The sequence below is a fragment of the Pongo pygmaeus genome, chromosome 12 (assembly GCF_028885625.2).
Source record: "Pongo pygmaeus isolate AG05252 chromosome 12, NHGRI_mPonPyg2-v2.0_pri, whole genome shotgun sequence".
NCBI classification, from domain to species: Eukaryota; Metazoa; Chordata; class Mammalia; order Primates; family Hominidae; genus Pongo; species Pongo pygmaeus.
The window spans coordinates 64,990,774-65,017,132 of NC_072385.2; the positions used below are offsets into that span (position 1 = coordinate 64,990,774).

General features: G+C 35.2%; 2 protein-coding genes across 4 annotated transcripts in view; both read right to left on the bottom strand.

Annotated features, from left to right (window-relative positions):
- Positions 1 to 26,359, bottom strand: part of APLF (aprataxin and PNKP like factor) — a 109,745-nt gene that overhangs the window by 29,502 nt on the left and 53,884 nt on the right. For 2 of the 3 annotated variants that reach the window (XM_054475525.2, XM_054475530.2), the window contains exons 6-8: positions 20,657 to 20,838; positions 12,389 to 12,744; positions 5,147 to 5,272 (exon numbers count right to left, since the gene is read on the bottom strand). In XM_054475525.2, the coding sequence (XP_054331500.1) occupies positions 5,147 to 5,272; positions 12,389 to 12,744; positions 20,657 to 20,838 (664 nt within the window). Of the gene's footprint in view, positions 1 to 5,146; positions 5,293 to 12,388; positions 12,745 to 20,656; positions 20,839 to 26,359 lie in introns of all 3 variants that reach the window. The other variant, XM_063648649.1, reaches the window with a different exon arrangement.
- Positions 25,261 to 25,680, bottom strand: LOC129030322 (small ribosomal subunit protein eS27). The gene has a single exon (XM_054475538.2). The coding sequence runs from the start codon at positions 25,625 to 25,627 to the stop codon at positions 25,373 to 25,375; it is 255 nt and encodes an 84-aa protein (XP_054331513.1). The 5' UTR covers positions 25,628 to 25,680; the 3' UTR covers positions 25,261 to 25,372.

Genomic DNA, 26,359 nt, shown 5'->3' on the forward strand with positions numbered 1-26,359 from the left:
AGGTGGGCAGATTACTTGAGATCAGAAGTTCGAGACCAGCCTGGCCAACACAGTGAAACCTCGTCTCTACTAAAAATACAAAAATTAGCCGGGCGTAGTGGTGGGTGCCTATAATCCCAGCTACTCAGGAGGCTGAGGCAGGAGAATTGCCTGAACCTGGAAGGCGGAGATTGAAGAGAGCCGAGATTACGCCACTGCACTCCAGTCTAGACAAGAGAGTAAAACTCCATTTCAAAAAAAATGTAAATGGACTAAGTATTCCACCTAAAACGCAGATACTATCAGACTGGATTAAAAATAAAAACCAATGAAGCAACTATATGCTCTTTATAAAAGACATGTTTTAAATATAAGAACACAGTTGAAACTAAAAGGATTAAAAAAGATATTACACAAACACTAACCACATAACCTTGGGTAGTTATATTATGTTAGACAAAACAAGGATTCCACTTTCAATAATGACAGAGTAGATTATATCGGACCAACACTCCGACAGGTAACAATTACACTCTGGAAAAAATATTAAAAACAATAATCGGAAGGTAGTGGATAGCTACCAAAAGCAAACAGAAACTGGAGAGTCAACATGTAGGAAGAAAGATACAGTTCTGAGTAAATTTCCCACTTTTATGGCTTTTTCACTGAGGACAAATTTACAGCTGGAGTACTAAGAAAAACTAACAGAATTAAGCAGAGAAATAAACAAACCTATAATCATAGTGAAGGTTTTAATATTCCTCTCTCAGTAACTAGTAGAACCACCACAGGAAAAAAATCAACTAGCAAATATATAAAAAAACTGAACAACACTATAACCATTCGATCAAATCGACATTTATAAAACCTTACTTCCAGCAACTAGATAATACACATGTAAGTGCACACCATATGTTCAATAAAAGTCACCCATATGCTGGGCCAAAACAAATCTCAATAAATTTCCAAAGATTTAATTTCCAAAGTGTGTGCTATATAACCACATGGAATTAAATTATAAATCAATAATGATAATTATAATAGATATTAGAGCAATTCTCAAACATTTATAAATATCAAAGTAGACTTTTAGGTAAAAACATTTTAGAGACTAAGAGGGAAATAATATTCAAAGGACCAGGCAACTTTCACAATTTTTAGAACTGATATCTGATCAACCCTCTAGTTCAAACTATAAATTATTAGGAAATACAGGAGAATGTGATTAATGACATCCGGAAAATACAATCAACAAAATGCAAATGATGGAATCCTCTTCAGAACAAATGATTAGCTTTCTCCAACAAATATACAGCAAGGAAAAAATGAAGAGAAACCTATTGATTAAATAAATTAAGAGACATGGCCATCTTTTGCCATATAGAACTTAAGCAGATCCTGATTCAGATAAACTGTTAAAAAAATGACACTATAGGGAAATGTAGATACTTGACAGGATATTGAATAATATTAAAGATTTATTTAATAACAGTGTTGTGGTAGGTTTTTAGAGCTTATTTTTAGAGATACACCCTAAGATACTCATAGATAAAATGGGATGAAAAGATATGGGGTTAGGCATTTGCTTCAAAATAATACAGGGATGGGGTAGCAAGTGGTTTGGGGGTTGATGAAACAATATTGATCATGAGTCGATAACTGCACAAACTAGGTGGTGGATTTCACTAGAACTTATTCTACATTCTCTCCACTTGTGTTTATGGATAAAATTCTCCATTACAAAATGTTTTTTTTAACAAATGAAAAGGCACATCACCACAGTGCCATGAATTATATACAACATGAGCTATGAAAGGTGGCTTTGTTCCAAAATTATAAATAAATATATACGTTTGTTCTACAAGTACATCTCAACACTGTTTCATCAACACTTGGCATTTGATGATTCTTTGGAAAAGAATTTGTTGAATGAATAAATAGGAGAAAACAGTTACTTCAAGGTTATATGTTTATGTGTGTGTGCATGTGTGTGTAATGCCCCTGATTACTAATGACACTGAGTACTTTTTCATATGTGTTTAATATTTGGATTTCCTTTTGGGCAAAAAGGCTATGTATGTTACCAAGCAAAAAGCAATAGCAATTTAAAATATTTTTTCATGTGTTCTAGATATATGCTACTGTCAATTATGTGGGTTGCAAATATATTTTTTCTTACTCTGTGCTTTGTTTTTATTCTCTTAATGTTGTGTACTGATGGATTAAAAACACCTTATTTTTAATGTAGTCAAATAATTAAATGTTTTCCATTTTAATTATTTTTTGTTTCTTGTTTTAGAAAATAATCCCTGCTCTGAGATCAGGAAACAATTCCCTTATATTTATTTTTAAAGCTATATTATTTTTAATTACGTTAGAGAAGTCACCAATTCATCTGGAAATTATTTGTTCAGATGACTGCAGAGTTTTGTCAGTAATGTTTTGAGTTATCTAAACTTACCTTCCTTCTTAAACAGTAAAGTGGAACAAAAGGCACAGTTGATTCCATTTTAGTCTCTGGATCCATTTTTTATTCAACAAAGATTTCTTGAACATCTATCTAATGTAAGTCAGCAGTCTGTTAGATATTGGAGATTTAACTGTAAATAAGTAAGTGTAATTCCTGAATCCTGACTTCATTTATAGTTGTAAAATAAGTAATTACAATAAATTTAGATGGCATATTAGTTTGTTCTCACATTGCTAATAAAGACATACCTGAGACTGGGTAATTTACAAACAAAAAAAATAAAGCTATATTATTTTGTTTTTTACATTTAGTACTATGAGTCATCTGAAATTCAGTTTTTGACTATGGTGTGATATAAGGGTCAAATTTTATTTTTTCTTCAGATGAATATCTACTTCTCCTCTTATAATTAATTGAAAAAATTCATTTTTCTCAATACCTGCAATGTCCCTTTTCATAAATATGTCACCTTACATGTATAAGCCTATTTTGAAGTACCATTCTGTTCTGGTCATGTTACTTTATCTTTGTGCCCATACCACACTGCTTTAGTAACTATAAAGTATAACACATCCTCCCACCTATTCTTCATTATGTACGATTGTCATGGCTACTTTTATCCTTTGTAATCCATACACATTTTAGAATCACATTGTAAATTTCTTTATAAAAGCTAATATGATTTTGAATCAGTTTGTATACAAATCCATTTGAGGAAAACTGGTATTCTGACACTACTGAATAATTCAATCATGAACATTTTGATCTTCATAATTATTTAGGTCTTTCTGAAAAACACTTTCTCATTTTTACATTTAAAGTTTTATAGTTTTCTTCATAGAGGTTTCTATGCCTTTTATATTTATTCCTAAGGACTCTTTACTTTTTGATGTTATAATCTTTAAAAAATTTTATTTTCTTACCGGTTAATGCTGGAATATAGAAATACAATTGGTTTTGTATATTGATTTTTGTATCCAGTAAGCATCCTAAGCACTTACTAAATTTATAACTCATCAGTGGGCCACTTTGTATTTACTGCATATACAATAATACCATCTGTTAACACAAAGTTTTATTTCTTCCTTTGCAATCCTTATCCATTTTCCTTTTCTTGTCTTAGTATACTGTCTTGAATCGCCACATAATGATGAACTGAAGTGGTAATAACAGGCATTCTTGTCTATTTCTGATTTCAGAAACGAAATTTTTAATATTTTAAGTATAATATTTGCTATAATTTTTTGTAGATATTCTTTTTAATATTAAAGAAGCTCCCTTCTATTCTTACTTTATTACAAGTTTTTTTCATAAATGAATGTTGATTTTGGTTTGTCAGGTTTTTTCTTTCCAATCATCTATGGAGATGGCTTTTCTACTTATTCTGATGACATGGTAAATGAATTTATTTTTTAATATTAAAACATGCATTCCTTAGATAGACCCCATTTGGTCATATTATATTTTCCTTTTTATTTATCACTTGATTCTCATAACTTTTCTCCCCTCAGGATATTTACAACTATGTTCAAAAGTAAGCTTATCCTATAATTTTTCATTCTTGTATTATTCTTGCTGGGTTTTGGTATCAAACTTGTGCTGGTCTCACATCATGAACTGGGAAATACACCCTCTTTTACTTTCTTTGGAGTAGTTTGTGTAAAAATGAAGTGCTTCTTCTTTAAATGTTTGTTAGAACCTGCCATTAAAACCAAACAGATCTATCATTTCTTTGGTGGAAAGCTTTAAATTATGTATTCAATTTCTCTTATATTAACTCAATTTTTGATTCTATCTGTTTCTTAAGGTTGTATTTTTCTAGGAATTTGTTAATTTCTCCAAAAATTTTCAAGTTTATTGGTAAAGTTGATTATAATGAACACTTACCTTTCAAAAAAAGTATAAGTCATTCTCCTTTCTGGTCCCAGAAACTTACTTTGCCTTCTCATTGAAAACCACAATCACAGAAACAGAAACAACTTCAAATAGCCCAGTAGGTTCAGCAATCTGTATTTAAAATTATCTAAGAAAGATGGCTGTCTGGAATTAAAGCTCTCTAAAGCTGAAATCACTACTTCTTTCTTTGGTAATTTGTTTCAAGTTCATTCATTTATTAAGCAAAGTTGAAAGATACAAAGATGAGAGTCCTTGCTGTCAAGATACTTGCTGCCTGTAGGAAGAGATGTTCTGATAAAGAAACAAACATAATCTCATGAGATAAATCCTACTCTGTGCATGATACAGACAAGGACAAGATGCCATGAAAACTGAGAGGAGAAGTAGTCTTACTCTTCCTTTAGGATTAGACTTTCTATGTTGGCAAGAATAGTGGAGTAGTAAAAGTTAAGGAATCAGAGGGATGCAGAGATAACATCCCAGATGGATTTATATGTCACACCTAGGACATATAGAGTGAATTAAGTGTATGTTGGGGTAGCATCAACAGCTTTTAAGTGATCTAATTTGCATTACAGAAAGTTGGAAATAAGGAAAAATTTCAGGCACTCGTAGATGTGTAACTTCAGTAATTCAGAATTAGCTAATATTACCTATTACCAATATGAAAACCTGTAATCTACAGAAGTTTAAAAATGAAAATTAAAAGGCTTGAGATAACAAGCTGCTGTCAGTTTCTCCTAGATAAGTAACAGAGATAAGAAAGAAAAGGAGTACAGCCAAACATTTCAGTTTCTATACCTATAACAGGATGGTCCATAGGGACATTCAGGCCGGTCATCAGTCCCATCTTGGCCCACGATTTGTACACCTTCATAATCACTATCACCAGGATGGCTAAAATGTTGAAAATGAACAGGATTCTTCCTAGGAGGGCGACAAATATACTGTCAGAAAAAAAAAAAATAGGATATTCTAGATTTTTAGTGGATATAGCAGGAAACCAGACAATCCACATCTGGCTATCCCTGAACATAAACCAACATGCTACATTGATGACATAAGCACAGATTACATCAACATGCTAAATTGATGACATAAAGTTGATGACATCAACTCAGTACAGGACTCTCACGGTAACATAATACATTTCTGGTGTCATGTGATAAGCCATGAATATCAATAGACAACTTGCAAACATTACTATATATATGACACATATGTATGTAAGCATGTAACATAAATATCATAAACATATATAGCTTTGCAAAACTTTTAATAAAATGAGCACATATATTGTACCCTCTGCTAAGATAAAAAACAGAACATTTCCAACATCCTAGAAAGGTCCCATGTGCTCTCTTCAATCACTAAATCCATTTACTGCACAAAGGTAACTATCCTAACTTCTAAAAGTGTTTTTCAAACGTTTCGGTCTCAAGACTCTTACACTAAAAAAAAAGATTAAAACTCCAGAGAGCTTTTGTTTATATAGGATATTTACTCTATTAGAAATTATAAATGAGAAACTGAAAAAGTGCATTTATTGACTTAAATAGAACAATAATAAACCTTTTACATACTATCATAATAACATGTCTTAACATAAATAATTATTAACTTCCAAGAAAAAATTATTGTTTTATACTATGGAAATTTCTTTAGTCTCTACTTTAGAGAAGGCATTTGGCTTCTCATGCCTGCTTCTGCATTCAATCATTAACAACACATAACTTGTGGCCTCTGGGAAACTCCACTGTACACTTGTGAGAGAGTGAATGACAGTAAAAAAAGGCATTCACAAAAAGTCACAATATTATTATGAAAATACTTTTGGGTCGGGTGTGGTGGCTCACACCTGTAATCCTAGCACTTTGGGAGGCCGAGGAGGGCAGATCACTTGAAGTTAGGAGTTCAAGACCAGCCTGGCCAACATGTTGAAACCCCATCTCTACTAAAAATACAACTAGCCGGGCTTGGTGGCACACATCTGTAATCCCAGCTACTCAGAAGGCTGAGGCAGGAGAACTGCTTGAACCCAGGAGGCGGAGGTTGCAGTGAGCCAAGATTGTGCCACTGCACTCCAGCCTGGGTGACAGAGCAAAACTCCATCTCAAAAAAAAAAAAAAAAAAAAAAGAAAATACAATTGACTTAACAGATTTCTTAAACGTGTTCTGGGGACATCCAGGGATCTCTGGATCATACTTTAAGAAGTGATATTATAAAACAACAGATCAGTATTGTCTGCCTTTGAACTTAAATGAAAATATATACTAGTATGTACTTCTTTGAACCAGCCTTTTTATATTTATATGATTAATTCATGTTGTTACATGTAGCAGTAAGTACGTTTTCAATACCATGTAGTAACAGCATCATCCATTTGATGATGGTATTATAATTTATCCATTTTACTACTGATAAACTTTTGGATTCATTTCAGGTATTGACTTCTATAAGTAATACTGCAATGAGCATTCTAGTATAAGCCTTCTGATGCACATCTACATGCATTTTCCTGGGGATATAGTTAAGAATGGTCACAGGGTATGTATATGCTCAGGTTTGATAAACATTGCCAAATTTCCAAAATGACTGTATTAATTTTCACTCCCAGTAGAAGGTTATTAGAGTTCCAGTTTTTCAACAACCTCACCAACATTTAGCACTGTTAGGTTTCTTTTTTGTTTTTTCACGTGGCAGTATTTATAGCAGAGAGTGGCAAACTATGAACAGCAGGCCAAATCTGGCCTACTGCTTTTTTTAAACTGTGCTAGATGACAAGTTGGTGGGTGCAGCGCACCAGCATGGCACATGTATACATATGTAACTTACCTGCACATTGCGCACATGTACCATAGAGCCTAAAGTATAATAATAATAATAATAATAATAATAATAAAAAGAAAAAAAAAGAATATATAAGCAACATAAAATTTACCATCTTAACAATTTCTACGTGCACAGTTCAGTAATGTTAAGTATATTCACATTGTTGTGCAACCAATCCCTAGAATTTTTTCATCTTGCGAAACTGAAAACTCTATACCCATTAAACAACAACTTCCCAGTTCCTCCTCTCCTCCCCTGGAATCCACCATTCTGATTTCTGTTTCTCCCCACAGCCACTGGTAACTGCCATTCTAATTTCTGTTTTTATGAATCGAACTACTCTAGATACCTCCTACAAGTAGAATTATGAAGTATTTATCTTTTTGTGACTGGTTTATTTCACTTAGCATAATGTCCTCAAGGTTCATACATATAGGAGCATGTGTCAGAATTTCCCTTCCTTTTAAGGCTGAATAATATTCCATCGTATGTATATACCAAATTTTCTTTATTCCTTCAATAATTGATGGACATGTGGGTTCCTTCTACCTCCTGGGTATTGTGAATATAGTGCTGCTATGAACTCTTTGAGATTCTGCTTTCAATTCTTATGGATATATACCCAGAAGTGGAATTGCTATATAATATGGTAATTCTATCTTTAATTTTTTTGAGGAACTACCATACTGTTTTCTACAGTGGCTACACCAATTTACATTCCCACCAACAATGCACAAAGGTTCCAATTTTTCCACATCCCCATCAACAATTGTTACTTGTTTTTCATTTTGTTTTTGAAAGTAGCCACCCTAATAGGTGTGAGGTGATATCTCAATGTGGTTATGGTCTGCATTTCCCTAATGTTTAGTGATGTTGAGCATCTTTTAATATGCTTGTTGGTCATTTGTACATTATCTTTAGAGAAATACCTATTTAAGTTATTTCCCCAATTTCAAATTGGGTAATTTGTTTTTTGGTTGTTTAGTTATAGTTCTTTATGTATTCTAGACATTAATCCTTACCAGATATATAATTTGCAAATATTTTATCCCATTCCATAGGTTGTCATTTCACTCTGTGTTAATTTCGTTCTTTCATGTACAGAAGTTCTTAACTTTAAAAAGTCCAATTTTTCTATTTTTGCTTTTGTCTGTGCTTTGGTGTCATATCCAAGAAATCTTTGTCAAATCCAATGTCATGAAGCTTCTCCCCCATTTTCTTCTAAGAGTCTTATAGTTTTAGATGTTTATAGTTTTATATGTTCAGATTATTGATCCATTTTAAGTTATATTTTGAAAACAGGTGTAAGGCAAGCATCCAACTTCACTCTTTTGAATGTGAATATGCAGTTTTCTGAGCACTATTTGTTGAAAAAAAATCTGTCCTTTCCTCTTTGATTTGTCTTGAGACCACTGTTGAAAATTATTTAACCATATATATGAGGATTTATTTATAGGCTCTCTAGTCTATTCCATTTGTCTATATGTCTATCTTTATGCCAGTACCACACTGTTTGGATTACTGTGGCTTTGTAATACATTTTAAAATCAGGAAGTGTGAGACCTCCAACTTGGATCATCTTCAAGATTGTTTTGGCTACTTGAGATCCCCTGAGATTCTACATGATTTTGGAATAATTTTTTCTATTTCTGCAAAAAAAAAACCATTAGGATTTTGATAGCGATTGCATTAATTCTGTAGATCACCTTGAATAGTATTAACATCTTCGCTGCCTCTGCTGTCTATGGCTGCTTGCACACTATGACAGCATAATTAAGCAGTGGCAACAAAGACTGTACGGCCCAAGAAGCCAAAAATATTTACTGTCCGGCACTTTTAAAAGTTTGACAACCACTGATCTGTAGTATTATCTTTTAAAATGTGTTTCCCTACATGACTAACAAGCATCAAACCTTTCTTGTATGCTTATTGGCCATTTCACTGTTCTCTTTTGTGCAGTGCCTTTTGCTCATTTTCTTTTCTTAACTGAGTTGTCATTTTCTTATTGGTTGCTATTTATTTTTGATACAAGTTCTTTGAAATATGTATAACAAATATCCTCATCTACTTTGTGCCTTGCCTTTTCACCCTTCTAATATTATATTTAAATATAACATAAAGGGTAATTTTAATTTTAATTTTGTCCAACTGATCAACTGGATAACATGATTATGATTACTTCATTTTATAACATGCTTAAGAAATCTTTGCCCAATGTCATGAATATATTCTGTTATCCTCTGCTACCTGTACTTTATATGTTTTACAAAAATCTATCTGAGATTTATTTTGTGATAGGTATAAGGCAGGAGTTAAGATTCATTATCTTTTCATATGAATATCCAATTGCCAAACACCACTCATTGAAAGTTCATGCTTAACCCACAGATCTTCAGTGGTACCTCTGTCATAAACACAGACATGTAGGTTTGGTTTTGAACTCTTTAATCTCTTGCACTGATTACTGTTTATCTATCCTTGCAGTAATATTACTGCATTATATATGGTAGCTTTATAATAAGGCTTTCTATCTGGTCGTGTAAGTCTTTCAAGTTTGCACTTGAAGATTGTATTCAGAGTTCTAGGTCCTTTGCTATTCCTCTATAAAGTCAGCTTGTCAACTTACACACATACACACACACACACACACACACACACACACACACACGCATGCACATACACCCTATTGGGATTTTGATAAAGACTGCTTTAAACTTACAGAGCGATTTTAAGGAAATGTATATCTTTACAATATTGATTCTTGCAACAGGTGCTAGAGAGGATGTGGAAAAATAGGAACACCTTTACACTGTTGGTGGGAATGTAAATTAGTTCAACCATTGTGGAAGATAGTGTGGCAATTCCACAAGGATCTAGAACCAGAAATATCTTTTGACCCAGCAATCCCATTACTGGGTATATACCTAAAGGATTATAAATCATTCTACTATAAAGACACATGCTAATGTATGTTTATGGCAGCACTATTCACAATAGCAAAGACTTGGAACCAACCCAAATGCCCATCAATGATACACTGGATAAAGAAAATGTGGCACATATACACCATGGAATACTATGCAGCCATAAAAAACAAAGAGTTCATGTCCTTTGCAGGGACATGGATGAAGCTAGAAACCATCATTCTCAGCCAACTAACACAGGAACAGGAAACCAAACACTGCATGTTCTCATTCATAAGTGGGAGTTGAACAATGAGAACACATGGACACAGGGAGAGGAACATCATATACTGGTGCCTGTTGGGGGGTGGGGGCAAGGGGATGGATAGCATTAGGAGAAATACCTAATGCATGTGGGGCTTAAAACCTAGATGATGGGTTGATGGGTGCAGAAAACCATGGCACATGTATACCTATATAACAAACCTGCACATTCTGCACATGTATCCCAGAACTCAGAGTATAATAAGAAAAAGATTCTGAATTTTCAAAATTATACAATCATGTCACCTGTAAATAATTACAGTTTTATTTTTTCCTTTCTACTCTACATATTTCTTTTTTTTTGCCTTAGTGTACTGGCTATGATCTCTACTGCAATGTTGAATAGCAGTGGTGATAGCAGACATACTGGTTAGTTCCCAACATCATGGGAGAAACTCTAATCTTTCACCATTAAGTATGAAGTTAGCTGTTGGTTTCTGTAGATATTCTTGATTAAACTGAAGAAGTCTTTTCTATTCTTATATAATTAAGAATTTTTTTCATAAATGGGATGTTGAATTTTATCAAATGACTTTTCTCTATTGATATGACCATTATGAATTTTCTCTTTTAAATTGTGTTATGAAGTGAATTGTTCCCCACCTCCCAAAATTCATATGTTGAAGCCCTAATTTCCAGTGTGACTAATTTGGAGATAGGGGCTTTAAAAAGATGATTAAGGTTAAATGAGGTCATAAGGGTGGGGCCCAACCTAATATAACTGGTGTCCTTACAAGATGTGGAAAAGAGACCAGGAAGTTACATGTACAGAGAACAGGCTATGTGAGGACACAGTGAGAAAGTGGCAGTCTGCAAGCCAAGAAAAGAGGTCTCAGGAGAAAACAAACTTGCTGACACCATGGTCTAGGGCTTCCAGCCTCCAGAACTGTGGGAAAATACATTTCTGTTGTTTAAGCACCCAATCTGGTATTTTGTTATGGCAGCCCTGGCAAACTAATACAATCCCAGGTAACAGAAGGTATATATACTTCTATTTTGCAAGTTTTTACATTATGGTCCAGATGTGGAACTAAAGCCATTGCATATATACAAAAATGTTTCAAAAAGCATAAATCAGAACTATTCAAATTTAAAAATATGAGTTATTCAAGTGCTAAAATAGCAATACATTTTAAAGTGAAAATGAATGTGAAATTAACAGAATATGTTAAAATATACTATTACAATAAAGATATCTATCTTTTAGAAAATCCTGCTATAGGCTTTTAAGATACAGTGGGGGGAACTGAATGTTTTATATGTATACATGCTGACTAGTGTCTTATTGACACAGAAGACAAACTATTGGAAAGGATTGCTAGGATATTTGGTTTGGCAAGTTGGAATGGCAAGAAGTCTTTCTGAAACAGGGTTATGTAATTATAAACACGTTACTATAAACACTATGGATGAAAGTATAGCCTAAAACTAAGAGATTATAATTTGAATTCTCAAAATAAGAAATTAGAGTATATAGGGCAGTGTAAATAAATGAAGCAAGTATAGGAGCAACCCATCAATCCAGGATTATTATATTCAGTTGTTTTACAGGGTACCATGATGATTCAAAGCACCATTAGAAAAATATAAAGAAAAGACACCTAAATACAACCTAAAATTATAGTTATATTGTAGACAACAACTATTTAGGAAGCCATCTCTCTAATATTTAAGAAAAGACTAAATAACAGGTATTTAGATCTGGGGGATTCAGTTTTCATGTCTGGATTCCCCAGTATTCAGATCCTCACATTAGTCAGCATGTCTATATATAAAACATTTCATTCTCCCACTGTATCTTAAAAGCCTTAAAAGGATTTTCTAGAAAATATACTGAGGAAGTACAAATAGTAGAAACACGATAAAGCCCCTAACCTTTAGGCCAGTGGGTTTTATTAGGTTTTTAATATACTGTAGCATGTATCTACATAGCTACACGCTATCAAAATAATGGAATTAAATGTTACTGTAATTTCATTTTACCTATAGCAGTTTGCCCCATACATGCAGGATGTCCTCTTGACCTTGTTTCCTTCAGAACCTTGTAGAACTGAATCAGTTGCCTTTGCATGCAAAGTTTCAGGATTGGAGGGATTAGAGCTGGACTCAGAATGAGGCCCTTGAGACTCATCCTGAAATGACTCGCCCTGGGCACCCGAACAATTTTCAGAACAGCTCATTGCCTCATCTTCTTTATGTGGTGTTCTTTTAGTGGCCATTTTATGTTTAGAAACTTTACCAAGTTCCTCTATTGGAAGTTTGTTTCTCTGTGCATTAGTCTTAATATTATTCATCTCTGTGTTACTTAATGTGATTGCAGAAAATGATTGTGGCATTTCCTGTAAAACAAATACGAAAAACATCAGAAATAAATGAAACATTTTTTAAAAGATATGAGCATAACAGCACAAAACTACAAGATCCACGCAAAATGTAAACTTAAAACTTCAAGATTCACATTTTAAAGTTATTAAATGCCACTATTTTCTATGTGCTTAGTTTAATAACTTAAAACATTTTTAGTTATTAGAAAAGAAATTTGGCCAGGCACGGTGGCTCATGCCTGTAATCCCAACACTTTGGAAGGCTGAGGCGGGTGGATCACCTGAGGTCAGGAGTTTCAGACCAGCCTGGCCAACATGGTGAAACCCCGTCTTTACTAAAAAATACAAAAAATTAGTTGAGCATGGTGGTGGGTGCCTGTAATCCCAGCTATTTGGGAGGCTGAGGCAGGAGAATCGCTTGAACCTGAGAGGCAGTGGTTGCAGTGAGCTGAGATTGTACCATTGTATTCCAGCCTGGGCAACAAGAACAAGACTCCATCTCAAAGAAAGAAAAAAAAAAGGAAAGAAAAGAAATTTACAGTTGTATCAAACCTTTACAATCACGTCAAACATTCAGTGAAAAATAACCAGAAAATACAAATAAAATATAAGAGAAGACACTTGCTTTCATTTGAATCTTTAACTTCTCTTAAATGTCACTGTTCAACAATGTGTCATGTTCTTAACATGCACGGTCCTTATAATTTCTCTTTTTTTTTTGAGATGGAGTCTTGCTCTGTCCCCCAACCTGGAGTGCGGTGGCACGATCTCTGCTCACTGCAACCTCCGCCTCCCAGGTTCAAGTGATTCTCCCACCTCAGCCTCCCGAGTAGCTGGGATTACAGGCACACGCTACCATGCCCAGCTAATTTTTGTATTTTTAGTAGAGACGGGGTTTCACTGTTGGCCAAGCTGGTCTCGAACTCCTGACCTCAGGTGATCTGCCTGCCCTGGCTTCTCAAAGTGTTGGGATTACAGGCATGAGACACCGTGCCTAGCCCCTTATAATTTCTTATAAGCTACTGCAATACTTTATTTCTGCCCTCTAAATGTAATCACGATTTTACCATAGCTGAATGACAAAACTGTTTTGCCCCCATGGAAAATTTTGCATAAAGCTATGTTCTGACCAACTTGGAAAAAGATAGGATTCCTTTAAATTTGTCTTAATAAAGTTTTGAGTTTAACCAAACTGAAGGTGCTTTGAACCAAATAAATACTCTCACTAGCACTGCAGAACCTTTGTAATTTGTACTTACCACCAGCACAAACAATAAGCCTCGTCTTATTCTGTTAAAAATGACCTCTTAATTACTTATACTTCCTGTGGAGTAGAAACAATGCTCAGATATACCCCAGTTCTCCTGGTAACCATTTCTAGGATGTGATAACAACATACTAGATACACATCAATGTTTGCTTCCACTTATAACTAAAGGCTCATTTATGCTGGATGCCATCTGAAAAAAAGCTGGTTTTACATGACCTAATATTCAATAGCTTAAATTTCTTAAGAAGATATTTCATTTTTTAAGAAACAGTACATTAAAATGCTACCCAAACTGACTAACTGCCTTGAAAAAAGGAACCTAGATCTTATCATGGTTCTTGTATAGTAACAGATAACCTATGGGGAAAGCAATCCTTTGGCTACACTGGCAACATTCATGTCATGTCTCTCTAAAACATACGCTCTTTGCTCCCAGGCTGCACAAGTACACCCCAATCTCAACCCCCTAACTCCAGGACGAACTGGCCTGTACCAACAACTGGAACACCCTAGTGAGAATTGGGCAATCCTAACCCACCTCCCTACTTGGCAGTCCCCCCGGGTCAGTTCTCCCCAGTTTTCTTTCTCCTTGTTCAGGTAGCAGTGGAGTAGATCAGCAAATCCACTGGCTAACAGGTGTTCAATAAAATGTATCTCTTGTTCCTGCTGGCATTTCCAAGCTCCACAAGTAATTATCTTAGAATGCCCCTCTTCTCTTGATTTTAGAAAAGGAAGAAATAATTTCCCCCATAAACACTGCACTGTCCTTAACCTTAAAACCTTTCGGCCTCTCAATTCCCTTTGTATCAAGCCTAGGGGGTTGGGATGGGAATCGCTTTTCGTACCTTTCAATAAACCATAAAGGGAAAGGGCTGGTTCTTACTGCTGAGGGCCCCTTAACATGGGATACTTTATTAGTACTTCTATTCCCAGCTTTGAGCCTTAGCAGCAGTTCCGGGACAAGGAAACAATCCCACTCAATATCTTATCACATTAAAAAAAAAAAAAAAGAGCACAGGTAGGGAAGTGGTTAAATAAATTATATGCTTACTATGAAATACTATGCAGACATTAAAATAATAATGACACACCTAAAGATGTTTTTTAACTGAAAAACAATATCCATACTTGGTGCCATTTAGCTTTTTAAAAAATTCCTTATATATCTATGTGTGCATTCATTTGTGTAAATCCAGATGAAAAGAGTTAGAAGGATACTTACCAAAAAATTAGTAAGGCAATGAGATCGAAGGATGAGGCAAATGGAGGTTTTCATTATTTACTTCAAATGCTTCTGATACTTCCATTTTTGACAATAAGCATCTATTATGTTGCCATTTAAAAATAAAAAATAAACCAACGAAAATGAAATATAAGAAATATAATCCATAGTATCATATTTCAACTCCATCTACTTCCATGAATTAGAGAAGAGTTTGTTTTATTTTTAAATCCTCACAAGGAGTAGGTTTAACATGTTAATTTATTCTAAAAGAGAAAGAAATGTTAAAGTCCCAAATATCAATACTATGGATCAGGGGTTCTCAAATATATTTTAAGAGGCACAAAAGCTGGAAATCATAATGCTCTTTATGGAACTCCATGAAATATTGATTTATAGTACACCCTTGGCATTCAAGAATTTAATATTCATGGTTTAAATTATTTATAAATGACCCCAAAATCCATTACATGCAGTAATTTGTAAGTTTGCTGAGACATAAATTTGCACTGTGCCAATTACAAAGCTCAGGAGATAGAGTAAGTCACTGAACTGACGAGTAAGGGAACAGGAAAGATGGAAGTTGCTCTGTACTTTGAAGAAGTAGGAGAAAGGCAGAGAGCTCTATATTTCCTAAGCATCCCACATTGCTTATTTCTTAAATTAGATGAAAATGGGCAGGATTAAATGTGGAAGGCTGGCGACTCAGGATAGAGTGGCCAAATCCCCTACAATGTAAATATACATGTTAGAGACCTGAGGGACAGAAGAGCATGGAGCTGGTAGAGGGTGACCTGGGTGTTTGGAGGTGGTGGGAATGTATTATTAAGGCTATTAAAATAGCCGGTTAACTTCTCAAACAAGCCCTTCCCCTGCCCCTCAACCATCTGAGTGTTAATCTACTAGAAGGGACAAGATAAAGAACTTCCATCTAGAACAATTTCAATCAAGTAATTTATTGCTGTTTCCAAACTGCTCCTGGCAAGAATGTCTGTGGTGACAAATTACCTTAAAAGTCCTGTCTCAATCCCATTAACACTGACTAACGCTAAAGACTAAAAACTCCTAACCTCTAGCCCCAACTTCACTCCTGAGCTTCAAACTCATATAGCCAGACATTTCTTTCTCAATGTTCTGTGCTCCTCAAACTCTAAATGTCAAAACTGACATTCTGCCTCTGTGTTCTCTGCCATAGTTTCTGCCAGCATATTTCATCTATTCAGCTAGCCAGAAATTTAGAAGCTTTTTACTCCTTCTTGCCCTCTCTCCCCAGATCCAAGCAGGAAGTCCTACAATTTTATTCCTGAATACTTTTATAATCCAATACTTCTTACCATCCTTAAAGTCACTGCCCTAGTTTAGATTCTCTATTTCTTCACTGTGTTAATGCCACAATCTCTTCCCTTACCTCCAAGTCTTTTATCTTGTTCTTTTCCAATCTCTCCTCTAGTGAGCTGCCAGGATTACCTCTGTGATTGAAAACATTTCAAGGGCCCCTCTCTATGAACTGGTCGCACTGCTGTCTTCATTCACCCTATGAGACCTGGTAACTTGCTCTGACCAAAAGAATTCAGCAAAAATTACAATTCCAGTTCTAGGCCTTAAAAGGTCTAACAGCTTTGACATCACTCTCTTGGGGCCCAGCTGTCAGGTGAAGATGCTCAGTCTAGGCTACTTTATGGTACAGGGAGGGAGGTGAGCCCAGCCAGCCCCCAGCCATTCCATCAACCTTTGCTGAGGCACCATTCACATGAGTAAAGCTATCACAGATGCTTCATCTTCAGCTGAGCTCTCAGCTGAATGAAGCCCAGCTGATGCCAAAAACATGTCATAAAAGAATTGCCCAGCTGACCCCAGCCAACCCACACAATTATAAGACAGAATATAATCATAATCACTGACATAATCATGTTGTGTTAAGCCACTAAGAGTTGGGGTAGCTTGTTTCACAGCAATAGACAGTTAAAACACTTTACCATACTATTTTCACTTATGTTGTTTCAGTTAGGCTTCCTTCTGTCATTTACAAGAGTTTTCATTAGATTATAATATAATATAGATTATAAAGGAAATACATTGTCTTAGTCTGTTTTGTAGCTGTGATAACAGAATATCACAAACTTGGAAATTTATAAAGAACAGAAATTTATTATCTCACAGTTATGGGGTCTGGGAAGTCCAAGATCAAGGCACCAGCATCTGGTGTGAGGCTCCTTACTGCATTCTTACATGAGGGAAGGTGGAAGGGCATGAGAGGATGAATGCTGTGCCCTTATATGGCAGAAGAGTGAAAGAGTGTAAACCCACTTCTACAAGCCAAGCCCCCAACCTTTTTTTTAGAGATGAGGTCTCCTTATGTCACCCAGGCTGGCCTTAAACTCCTGGGCTTAAGCAATCCTCCTGCTTCAGCCTCCCAAGTAGCTGGGACTACAGGTGCATGTCACCACATCCAGCTTCACAAGCCCTTTTTATAGCAGCATTATCCACTCATGAGCACAGGGCCCTCATAACCTAAACAGCCTCCCATTAGGCCCACCTCCCAATACTGTTGCTCTGAGGATTAAGTTTCAACATAAATCTTTAGAGGAGATAAAAACACTCAAACCATGGCAACCATCCTTTTCACTAAAGTTAATCAATTCAAGTACCCTCATTTTCACATCTAAATTAGAAAGTCACATAACTGGGAAGGAGTTGTAGAAAGACATACAAGAACTGATGAAAAATATAGACTATTTCTGACAACTGTCTTATGAAGAGAAGTTACTAGAGTCACAAAACTCTTTACATAGTCTAATACGTATGGTAGAAAAATTCATTATACCCAAAATGAAAATACCTACACTTGAAGCCAAGGTTCCTAACAATGTGACCTTGGGCCTCAGTTTCCTCTGAGGTGTTCAATGATGATACAACGGTAGCTCTTAATTTTGAAGGGACACTAAAATTGGGAGAGTTTAAGATACCACTGATGCACAGGCTCCACACACCAAATGAATCAGAATCTCAGAAACAAGGTCTAGTTGGGCAAAAGTGATTTTTGTCCCTTCTCTCCACTGCTTCTCCTACTTTTCCCTAAGAGAATGTAATTCTTTCCAAGTACATTGATCCAAATGTAGGCCTGGCCAAACTGTTGTTAGTTTTTTGTAGCTGGCAACCTCCTGCCATTAGACTAGATAGGTGAGCCTAGCCTCTTGTTTTCTCTCTCACCTGCTCTGCACTATAGCTATCCCTTTAGGACTAGCTGTTCTAAAGGTTCAGTGTTCAGACTCAAACTGGGCAGGGATGAAGGGTGGGGTTTGGAAAGGCTCTGCTGGGATTTTCAATCTAAGTCATATTCTCTGGCTCAGCTTTACCAGAGAGCCCTGCATAAAGGATCATGAAAATTCAAGCCTTATTTTTCCTGTGCTAGAAGAGGTAAATTTTCCTCACAAGGAAGGGAAGGAAAAGCAACTGGCCAAATAGAACTTGGGCATTCCTCGGACCTGGTTGTAATACTCCCTTGATGTCATCAAAACCTCACAAATAGCTGGAATATCTTGGATCTGCTCCTCTCTAATCTATCTTTAATCCTCTCTAATCTATCTTTAATCCTCTCTAATCTATCTTTAATCCTCTCTAATCTATCCCTTGATGTCATCAAAACCTCACAAATAGCTGGAATATCTTGGATCTGCTCCTCTCTAATCTATCTTTAATCCTCTCTAATCTATCTTTAATCCTCTCTAATCTATCTTTAATCCTCTCTAATCTATCTTTAATCCTCTCTAATCTATCTTTAATCCTCTCTAATCTATCTAATCTATCAATTAAGATGTTTCTCAAAGCTTTTCTTGTGATTATCAAACCTTATGGGTTGGGATAAACAGAGGAAAACATGTATACTACAGATTTTCTTCTGAACACAGTAATTTCTCTTGAAAAAAGGCAACATCAATTGACATGTTCAGAGTTCAGAGAATACAGTATATGAGGGCTCAAAGTTTATACAAAACAAATTTTGTTTTAATAAGTTGTATGGAAAATATATGTGAGCCAGAAAACATTTTGTTTTCATTTCTTAAGCTTGCCTCCACACGCGTATGTTTATGGCGGCACTATTCGCAATAGCAAAGACTTGGAACCAACCCAAATGTCCAACAATGATAGACTGGATTAAGAAAGTGTGGCACATATACACCATAGAATACTATGCAGCCATAAAAAATGATGAGTTCATGTCTTTGTAGGGACATGGATGAAATTGGAATCATCATTCTCAGCAAACTATCGCAAGGACAAAAAACCAAACACCGCATGTTCTCACTCATAGATGGGAATTGAACAATGAGAACACATGGACACAGGAAGGGGAACATCACACTCTGGGGACTGTTGTGGGGTGGGGGGAGGGGGGAGGGATAGCATTATGAGATATACCTAATGCTAAATGGCGAGTTAATGGGTGCAGCACACCAGCATGGCACATGTATACATATGTAACTAACCTGCACGTTGTGCACATGGACCCTAAAACTTAAAGTATAATAATAATTAAAAAAAGAAAAAAGAAAAAAAAAAAAAAAAAAAAAAAGCAAAGGAATTGAGTGTATAGTGACCAGGCCCCACTTCTGTAGCTGGAAGACAGGCTCCAGTGAGAAGCTGGTTCCTCTCTCTGGCAGAGAGGGTAGGAGTGAGGAGAATATATTCGAAGACTAACTTCTAACGTAGATGTTGGCATTTCAATCATTTTGGTGCACAGTCTTCCATGACCAATCCTCTTCCTTTGGTTTTTCCCTGAGACTAAGACAGGGATCCACAGAGCTCAGCCATGGGACTACAAGGATCATGAAAACTGTCATCATAAGCTATCTCTCGCTAGAGAGGAAGCATGCCTGAACTTTCTGTCCTGGGGCCATCTCTATCTATCTTTCTCTCTCTTTTTAAGTACTTCCAATAAATAGTCCTCATTTTCTTTAAGTACCCAGTGTTACAGAATGCGTATTTCAGCCAAACCATCCTAGTGAGTTAGCAAAAACTGAAAGAGAAAAGAAGGTCTAGAAATACTGTCAGCCCAGAAGTGATCCTACAACAGGTTCTTAAGAACTATCCCATCAATTAGTTTTTCTCATCACACTTAGCAAGAAAATGGTGGTTAAATGCAATCTGAGAACAACCAATGGAATAAGAGAAGCCAGGTTTTCAGAATGGAGATGCCAAACTACGACCAGAGTCAAGTGGTCTTCCTTTTTTTTTCCAGTCTGAAAATTTCTAACTTTCCACAAATACTATATTAAAGATTACTTTCAGTAAGTCTGAAAAAATTGGGCTAGTTTTTGTCTTCATAAACTCAACAATAAAAGGCAGTTTTGATTTCTCCTTATATAGCATATGATTAATTTCTATCTAAAACACCTAACAAAAAAACAATCAAATAATGAATTTTTTAAAATCACCTTGGATGAAATGATAGACTCTTCCTGATCAGTATTTTTGCGCTTTTCTCCTGTGAATTGTTCTGCTGATGTATTTTCTGAACTTTCTGATGAAATTAATTGCCTTCTTCCTTGCTGGGTTGTGTTTAGCTGGGTTTTATCTTTGCAGATTTCTTCTTTTCCACTTCCCTGGATTACATTACCTTAAACACATAAAGAAAAAGAAGAAAATTATCTTCTGTATCTTCAAATGTCAATAATCCATACCAAAAAAAGAAAAAAGAAAAAGGATTCGAGACCAGCCTGGCCAACATGGTGAAACCCGGTCTCTACTGAAAATACAAAAGATAGGCAGGTGTGGTGGCGTGCACCTATAGTCCCAGCTACTTAGGAAGCAGAGGCATGAGAATCACTTGAACCCAGGAGGTGGAGGTTGCAGTGAGCTGAGATCACACCACTGCACTCCAGTCTGGGTGACAGAGCAAGCCTCTGTCTTAAAAAAAAAAAAAAAAAAAGAAAAGAAAAAAATAAAAAGGATAAAAGGGCAAGTAAGATTAAGGTCCATTTACAGTAATGCTAACTTGGAAACACTTATGTGCAAATCTCAGAAAGCATTAAGCAGCAAGATGGCCAAGAGCTCCAGCCCTGCATTCTACCAGGCTGAAATGCCAATGGAGGCTCCATCCCTTATTTCATCACAGCTTTCTAAACTTTGGTTTCATCATCTGGATAATGGGAATTATAATTCATGGAATTATTAGGAGAAGTAAATGAAGTAAGATATGTAAACCATCTAGCAGAGTACCTGATACATGTTATTTTTTTAATTGTAGAATTGAATTTCTCTAACAGAAAATCTGACTTATAGCTATCCAATGAACTTTACATATACTACTTATTAAACCCTAACATCCACAGTGAGGAACTAAACTTAAGCTAATTTTTTTTTTTTTTAACGAGACAGAGTCTTGCTCTGTCACCCAGGCTGGAGTGCAGTGGCATGATCTCGGCTCACTGCAACCTTTGCCTCCCCGGTTCAAGCAGTTCTCCTGCCTCAGCCTCCCAAGTAGCTGGTATTACACGTGTGCACTGTCCCCTGCCTGGTTAAATTTTGTATTTTCAGTAGAGACAGGGTTTCACCATGTTGGCAAGGCTGGTCTCGAACTCCTCACCTCAGGTGATCCGCCTGTCTCGGTCTCCCAAAGTGCTGGGATTACAGGCAAACCCAAAATAACCCAAACAGGAGAGTGACTTCTACACACTTTGCTGATGAAGTCAATAAATCTCAATAACAATGGACATTGTATCCTATAAAATACCCAAAGTTTAATGCAGTTGGCAAACCTAAGATGCTATCGTATTTTGTTAACAAATTCATAATCGTCCATGGTAAATTGTCCTTCTCCTCTACTTGAGAGTGATGTCTTCATGAAGGCAGAAACTTTACATGCCTTGTTCATTGTTCCTCCCTTGTCTCCAGTACCTTCAACTGTGCCCAGCACAAAACTGATGCTCAATAAATATTTCTGACTAAATGAAGTTTGAACATAAACAATTTATCCAAAGATTCCCTTAAGAGCCAGGATATAGGTATATAAAGCAATCTGTAGTCATTATTCCATGTTCTAAAGCAGGGATTAGCAAACTTTTTCTGTAAAAAGCCAGAGAGTAAACAGATTAAACTCTGTGGGCCATACAGTGTCTGTCACTACTACCCAACTCTGCCTTTGTAACATGAAAGCAGTCACAGACAATGCATATATGGCTGACCATGGCCATGTTCCAATAAAACTTTATTTACAAAAACAGGCAGTGGGCCTAATTTGGCCCATGGGCTGTAGTTTGCTTAGTCCAGTTCTAAAGGACATTCAAGTAGCCTGAAATAACATTCCCTCATTAAGTTCAGGAAAGAAATGTCAACGGAATACTGTCCATATTATCAAACTTAGGCATAAACTATTCTAATAACTAAATTTTAACTAAATTATTTAAATATTCATCATGAATCTGAATTAGAAAATAGTTCATATCATTTTTGGAAACTGTCATAAACAGGACTTAATAGGACTAAGTAGCTTAGTACAACAAATGACCAAATGTTGTAACAGTTATGAATTAAACCAAGTGACATACTGAACTAGTGGTATTGCTGATTGTGCTAAGAACTATAGTAAATTAAACAAGAAACAGCTTCTACACAAATGGTAGTTTATATATTCCAAGTGTCACACATGTACCCAAAATTCTAAAATTAAAAAGTATATATATTTAAAATACTCAGTTTTTCAAAACTCCAAATTCTTTACTATAAACCACCTCTAGGGACTAGAGCTAACTTTTTTTTTTCTGCATGAGAAGCCATTTTGATATTATTAAGATGCTCTTCACAAAGAGTATATAAAAAACGAATAGCTTAAAATGGCTGACAACAGTCTTTATATCTGGTATGGCAAATATTCTTCTGAAATCCAAAATAGGTACAGTTAAATGATAGAAATACAAAAGAAATTAACTATTAATACAAAACAGCTTGATTTTAACTATTACCAATGGCACTTATATGAGCAGTTATACTAATACTACATGAACTATAGCTCAATTATATATATATAATATGTATCATTAAAAATACATCCATCCAATCTTACCTTCTACAGGAACTACTCCCAAACAGCTATATTAACTATTGCATGCGTATATTTCTCAATTTTTCCTGTGGTTAAGCAAATATATCTACAAATACATATGCATAAACATATACAGGACTAAAAGTACAAATATTATTTCTGTGGTTTAAATACCTAGGATTGCAATTTCTGGATCAAAGTGTATTGTATATTTAAAAATTTAAGAGACACTACAAGTGACTTTGAAAGGCTATACTAATTTATACCTCCACACGTAATGTTCAATAATACTCCTTTCTGCCAACAGTGGATATTATCAATTGCTTAAATGTTGATAAGTTAATGAACAAAAAATGGTAACTAGTTGTTTTCAATTTACATTTTCCTACCTGATAGTAAAGTCGTAATAGTTACTATGTGTATTTATTATTCTGTAGTATGTCACACATAATGCCCAAAATTCTACTGAGTTTTATCTTTTTTGTTACTAAGTAGACAATTTTTTAAAAACGTACTTTTATAAGTGTGGTAGATAATATATCTCAGTATATTGTTTGGCAAGCTATTATTTGCCTCTGACTTTATTTACAGTGTCTTTTGCATAGAAGTATTTTTCCTTTTTATTTAGGTAAATCTACCAGTTTTTCCCTTAGGATTCCAGGTTCCCTATCATCTTAAGAAAGTGTACAGGCATAATCAAAATATTTTTCCCATACTTTCTTCAAATGCCTTGTTTTAATTTTTATATTGACTATTAATTCAATAGAAATTTGTTTCTGAATATGGTATCAAGTAGTACTTTACCATTATTTTCTTCAAAATGGAGAGCCAATTTTCTCAACATCATTTATTGAATAATATATCCTTTCCCCATCAGTTTGAACTGATATGTGTTTATAAATTAAATGTATTTTTTTATCTGTTTCTGGGTGTTTCATTCTTCTTTTTTTTTCCTGGTCTAACTTGCCTATTCCTCTGCCAGAATTATCAACTACTAAAAGCAGGCATCACACCCAGATCAGGAGAGTTCCACAAAGAAACATAATTTTTCAATTATTCAAATTGTCCCTGACCATATATGGAAATAATTCAGTGCTCTAAGATTAAAATCTCACATAGAAGGCATACATAAAGAAAAATACGGACTAACCATAATATAGATAAGAGATGTCCTAAACCAAATATTAGCAAATTTAATCTAACAGAGTATAAAAATAAAAAGGTATCATAAGATTGAACTTATTCCAGGAACACAAGCATAGTATATTACATTAGGATATCTACCAATACCATTACTTACATTAACACATGAAAATGCAAAACCATTTCTATACTAAAACATTTTTAAATAATTCAAGTTATTCCTGAAAAAATAGTAAAAATAAAATGAACCATACTAAACATGATATGACTATTTATCAGAATCTAATACCAACCTTAAAATACTAAAATATTAAGAGAATTTCTATTAAAATCAGGAATAAGAACAGACCAATTTTAACCATTTTTATTTAAAATTTATAGGGTTCAGCTAATAAGACAAGAAAAGAAAGCAGTAGATAGATCAGAAGAGCCAAAATTATCCTAATTCTATAGATAACATGATTCTACAGCTAGAAAATATAAGGTTCAAAAACTACTAAAATTAAATAACTTGGCAAAGTTGCTGGAAACAAAGTAAACAGAATAACTAGCACTTTACATAAATGTAAGTAGTACATTTTGAACTGTAGTCCAATTAAAATAATGTATAAATGCTCAATATTTATAATCTGCATCAAATTGCCATGGTGAAAATATTCACAGTACAAAATTAAATGCAAACCAAACAGTATGGGGACTAGTTCAATCTTCATCAGCATGTGCCATTTTTTACAACTTCATGTTGGTAGCTTAGAAGATGCAGGAAGAAGAGCTCTATAGAATAGTATGATACCAGTGAAAATACAAAAGCTCCTTTTTCAATCTACCAGGAGTATCCTAACCTAAGAGTTATGATTAGTCTTTTTTTTTTTTTTTTTTTTTTTTTTTTTTTTTTTTTTTTTTTTTTTTTTTTATCCAAAATGTGTTTATTGAGATGGTTTCCCACTCATCTTGATTCAGAGTGCTTTTAGTGCTGCTTCCTCCTGAAGGAACATCCTTCTGTAAGCCTTGCTTTTCCTCCTGTAGGCTGGCAGAGGACAGTGGAGCAGCCAACACACAAAACTACCGTTTGTGCATGGCTAAAGACCGTGGTGATTTTATAGCATCCTGGGCATTTCACATCCATGAAGTAGGAATTGGGGCTCTGCACCAGGCGTTTCTTCTTGTGTTTCCTCTTCTCCTCTTCTGGAGAGGGATGAAGGAGATCCTTTGCGAGAGGCATGTTCTCGTGTGGGTAGGTCGTCACCGCCGGAAAGGCATGATTAGTCTTGTGGCCTGGAAGGCTGAAGGAACAGAGATAACTGGAGATCAAGAAAGTGGAGACTCTGAAAGCCTTTGCCTAAATATATTTACTTCTCCATCACTAATGGACATTTAAAAAAATTTAGCCCAGGCCTAAGAAACTCATGACAACATCCAAGAGCTAGTACCTGAGACATAAAAAATAAAATAAATTAGAACTATATTGGCTGTCCACTTTCAACACTTCTATTCATCATAGCACTGGAAGTCCTAGCCAGAGTAATCAGACAAGAGAAAAAATAAAGGGCATCCAAATCAGTAAAGAGTCAATGAGTCAAACTGTCACTGAGTCAAACTGTCACCGTTTGCCGATGATATAATTATATACCTAGAAAACCCAAGAGACGCATCCAAACAACTCCTAGAACTGATAAATGAATTCAGCAAAGTTTCAGGATACAAAACCAGTGTACACAAATCTGTAGTACTGCTATACACTAACAGTTACCAAGCTGAGAATCAAATCAAGAACTCAACCCCTTTTACAATAGCTGCAAAAAAACAAACAAAACAAAAACAAAAAACAAAACAGGAATATACCTAACCAAGGAGGTAAAAGACCTCTACAAGGAAAACTACAAAACACTGTTGAAAGAAATCACAGATGACACAAACAAATGGAAACATATCACATGCTTATGGATGGGTAGAA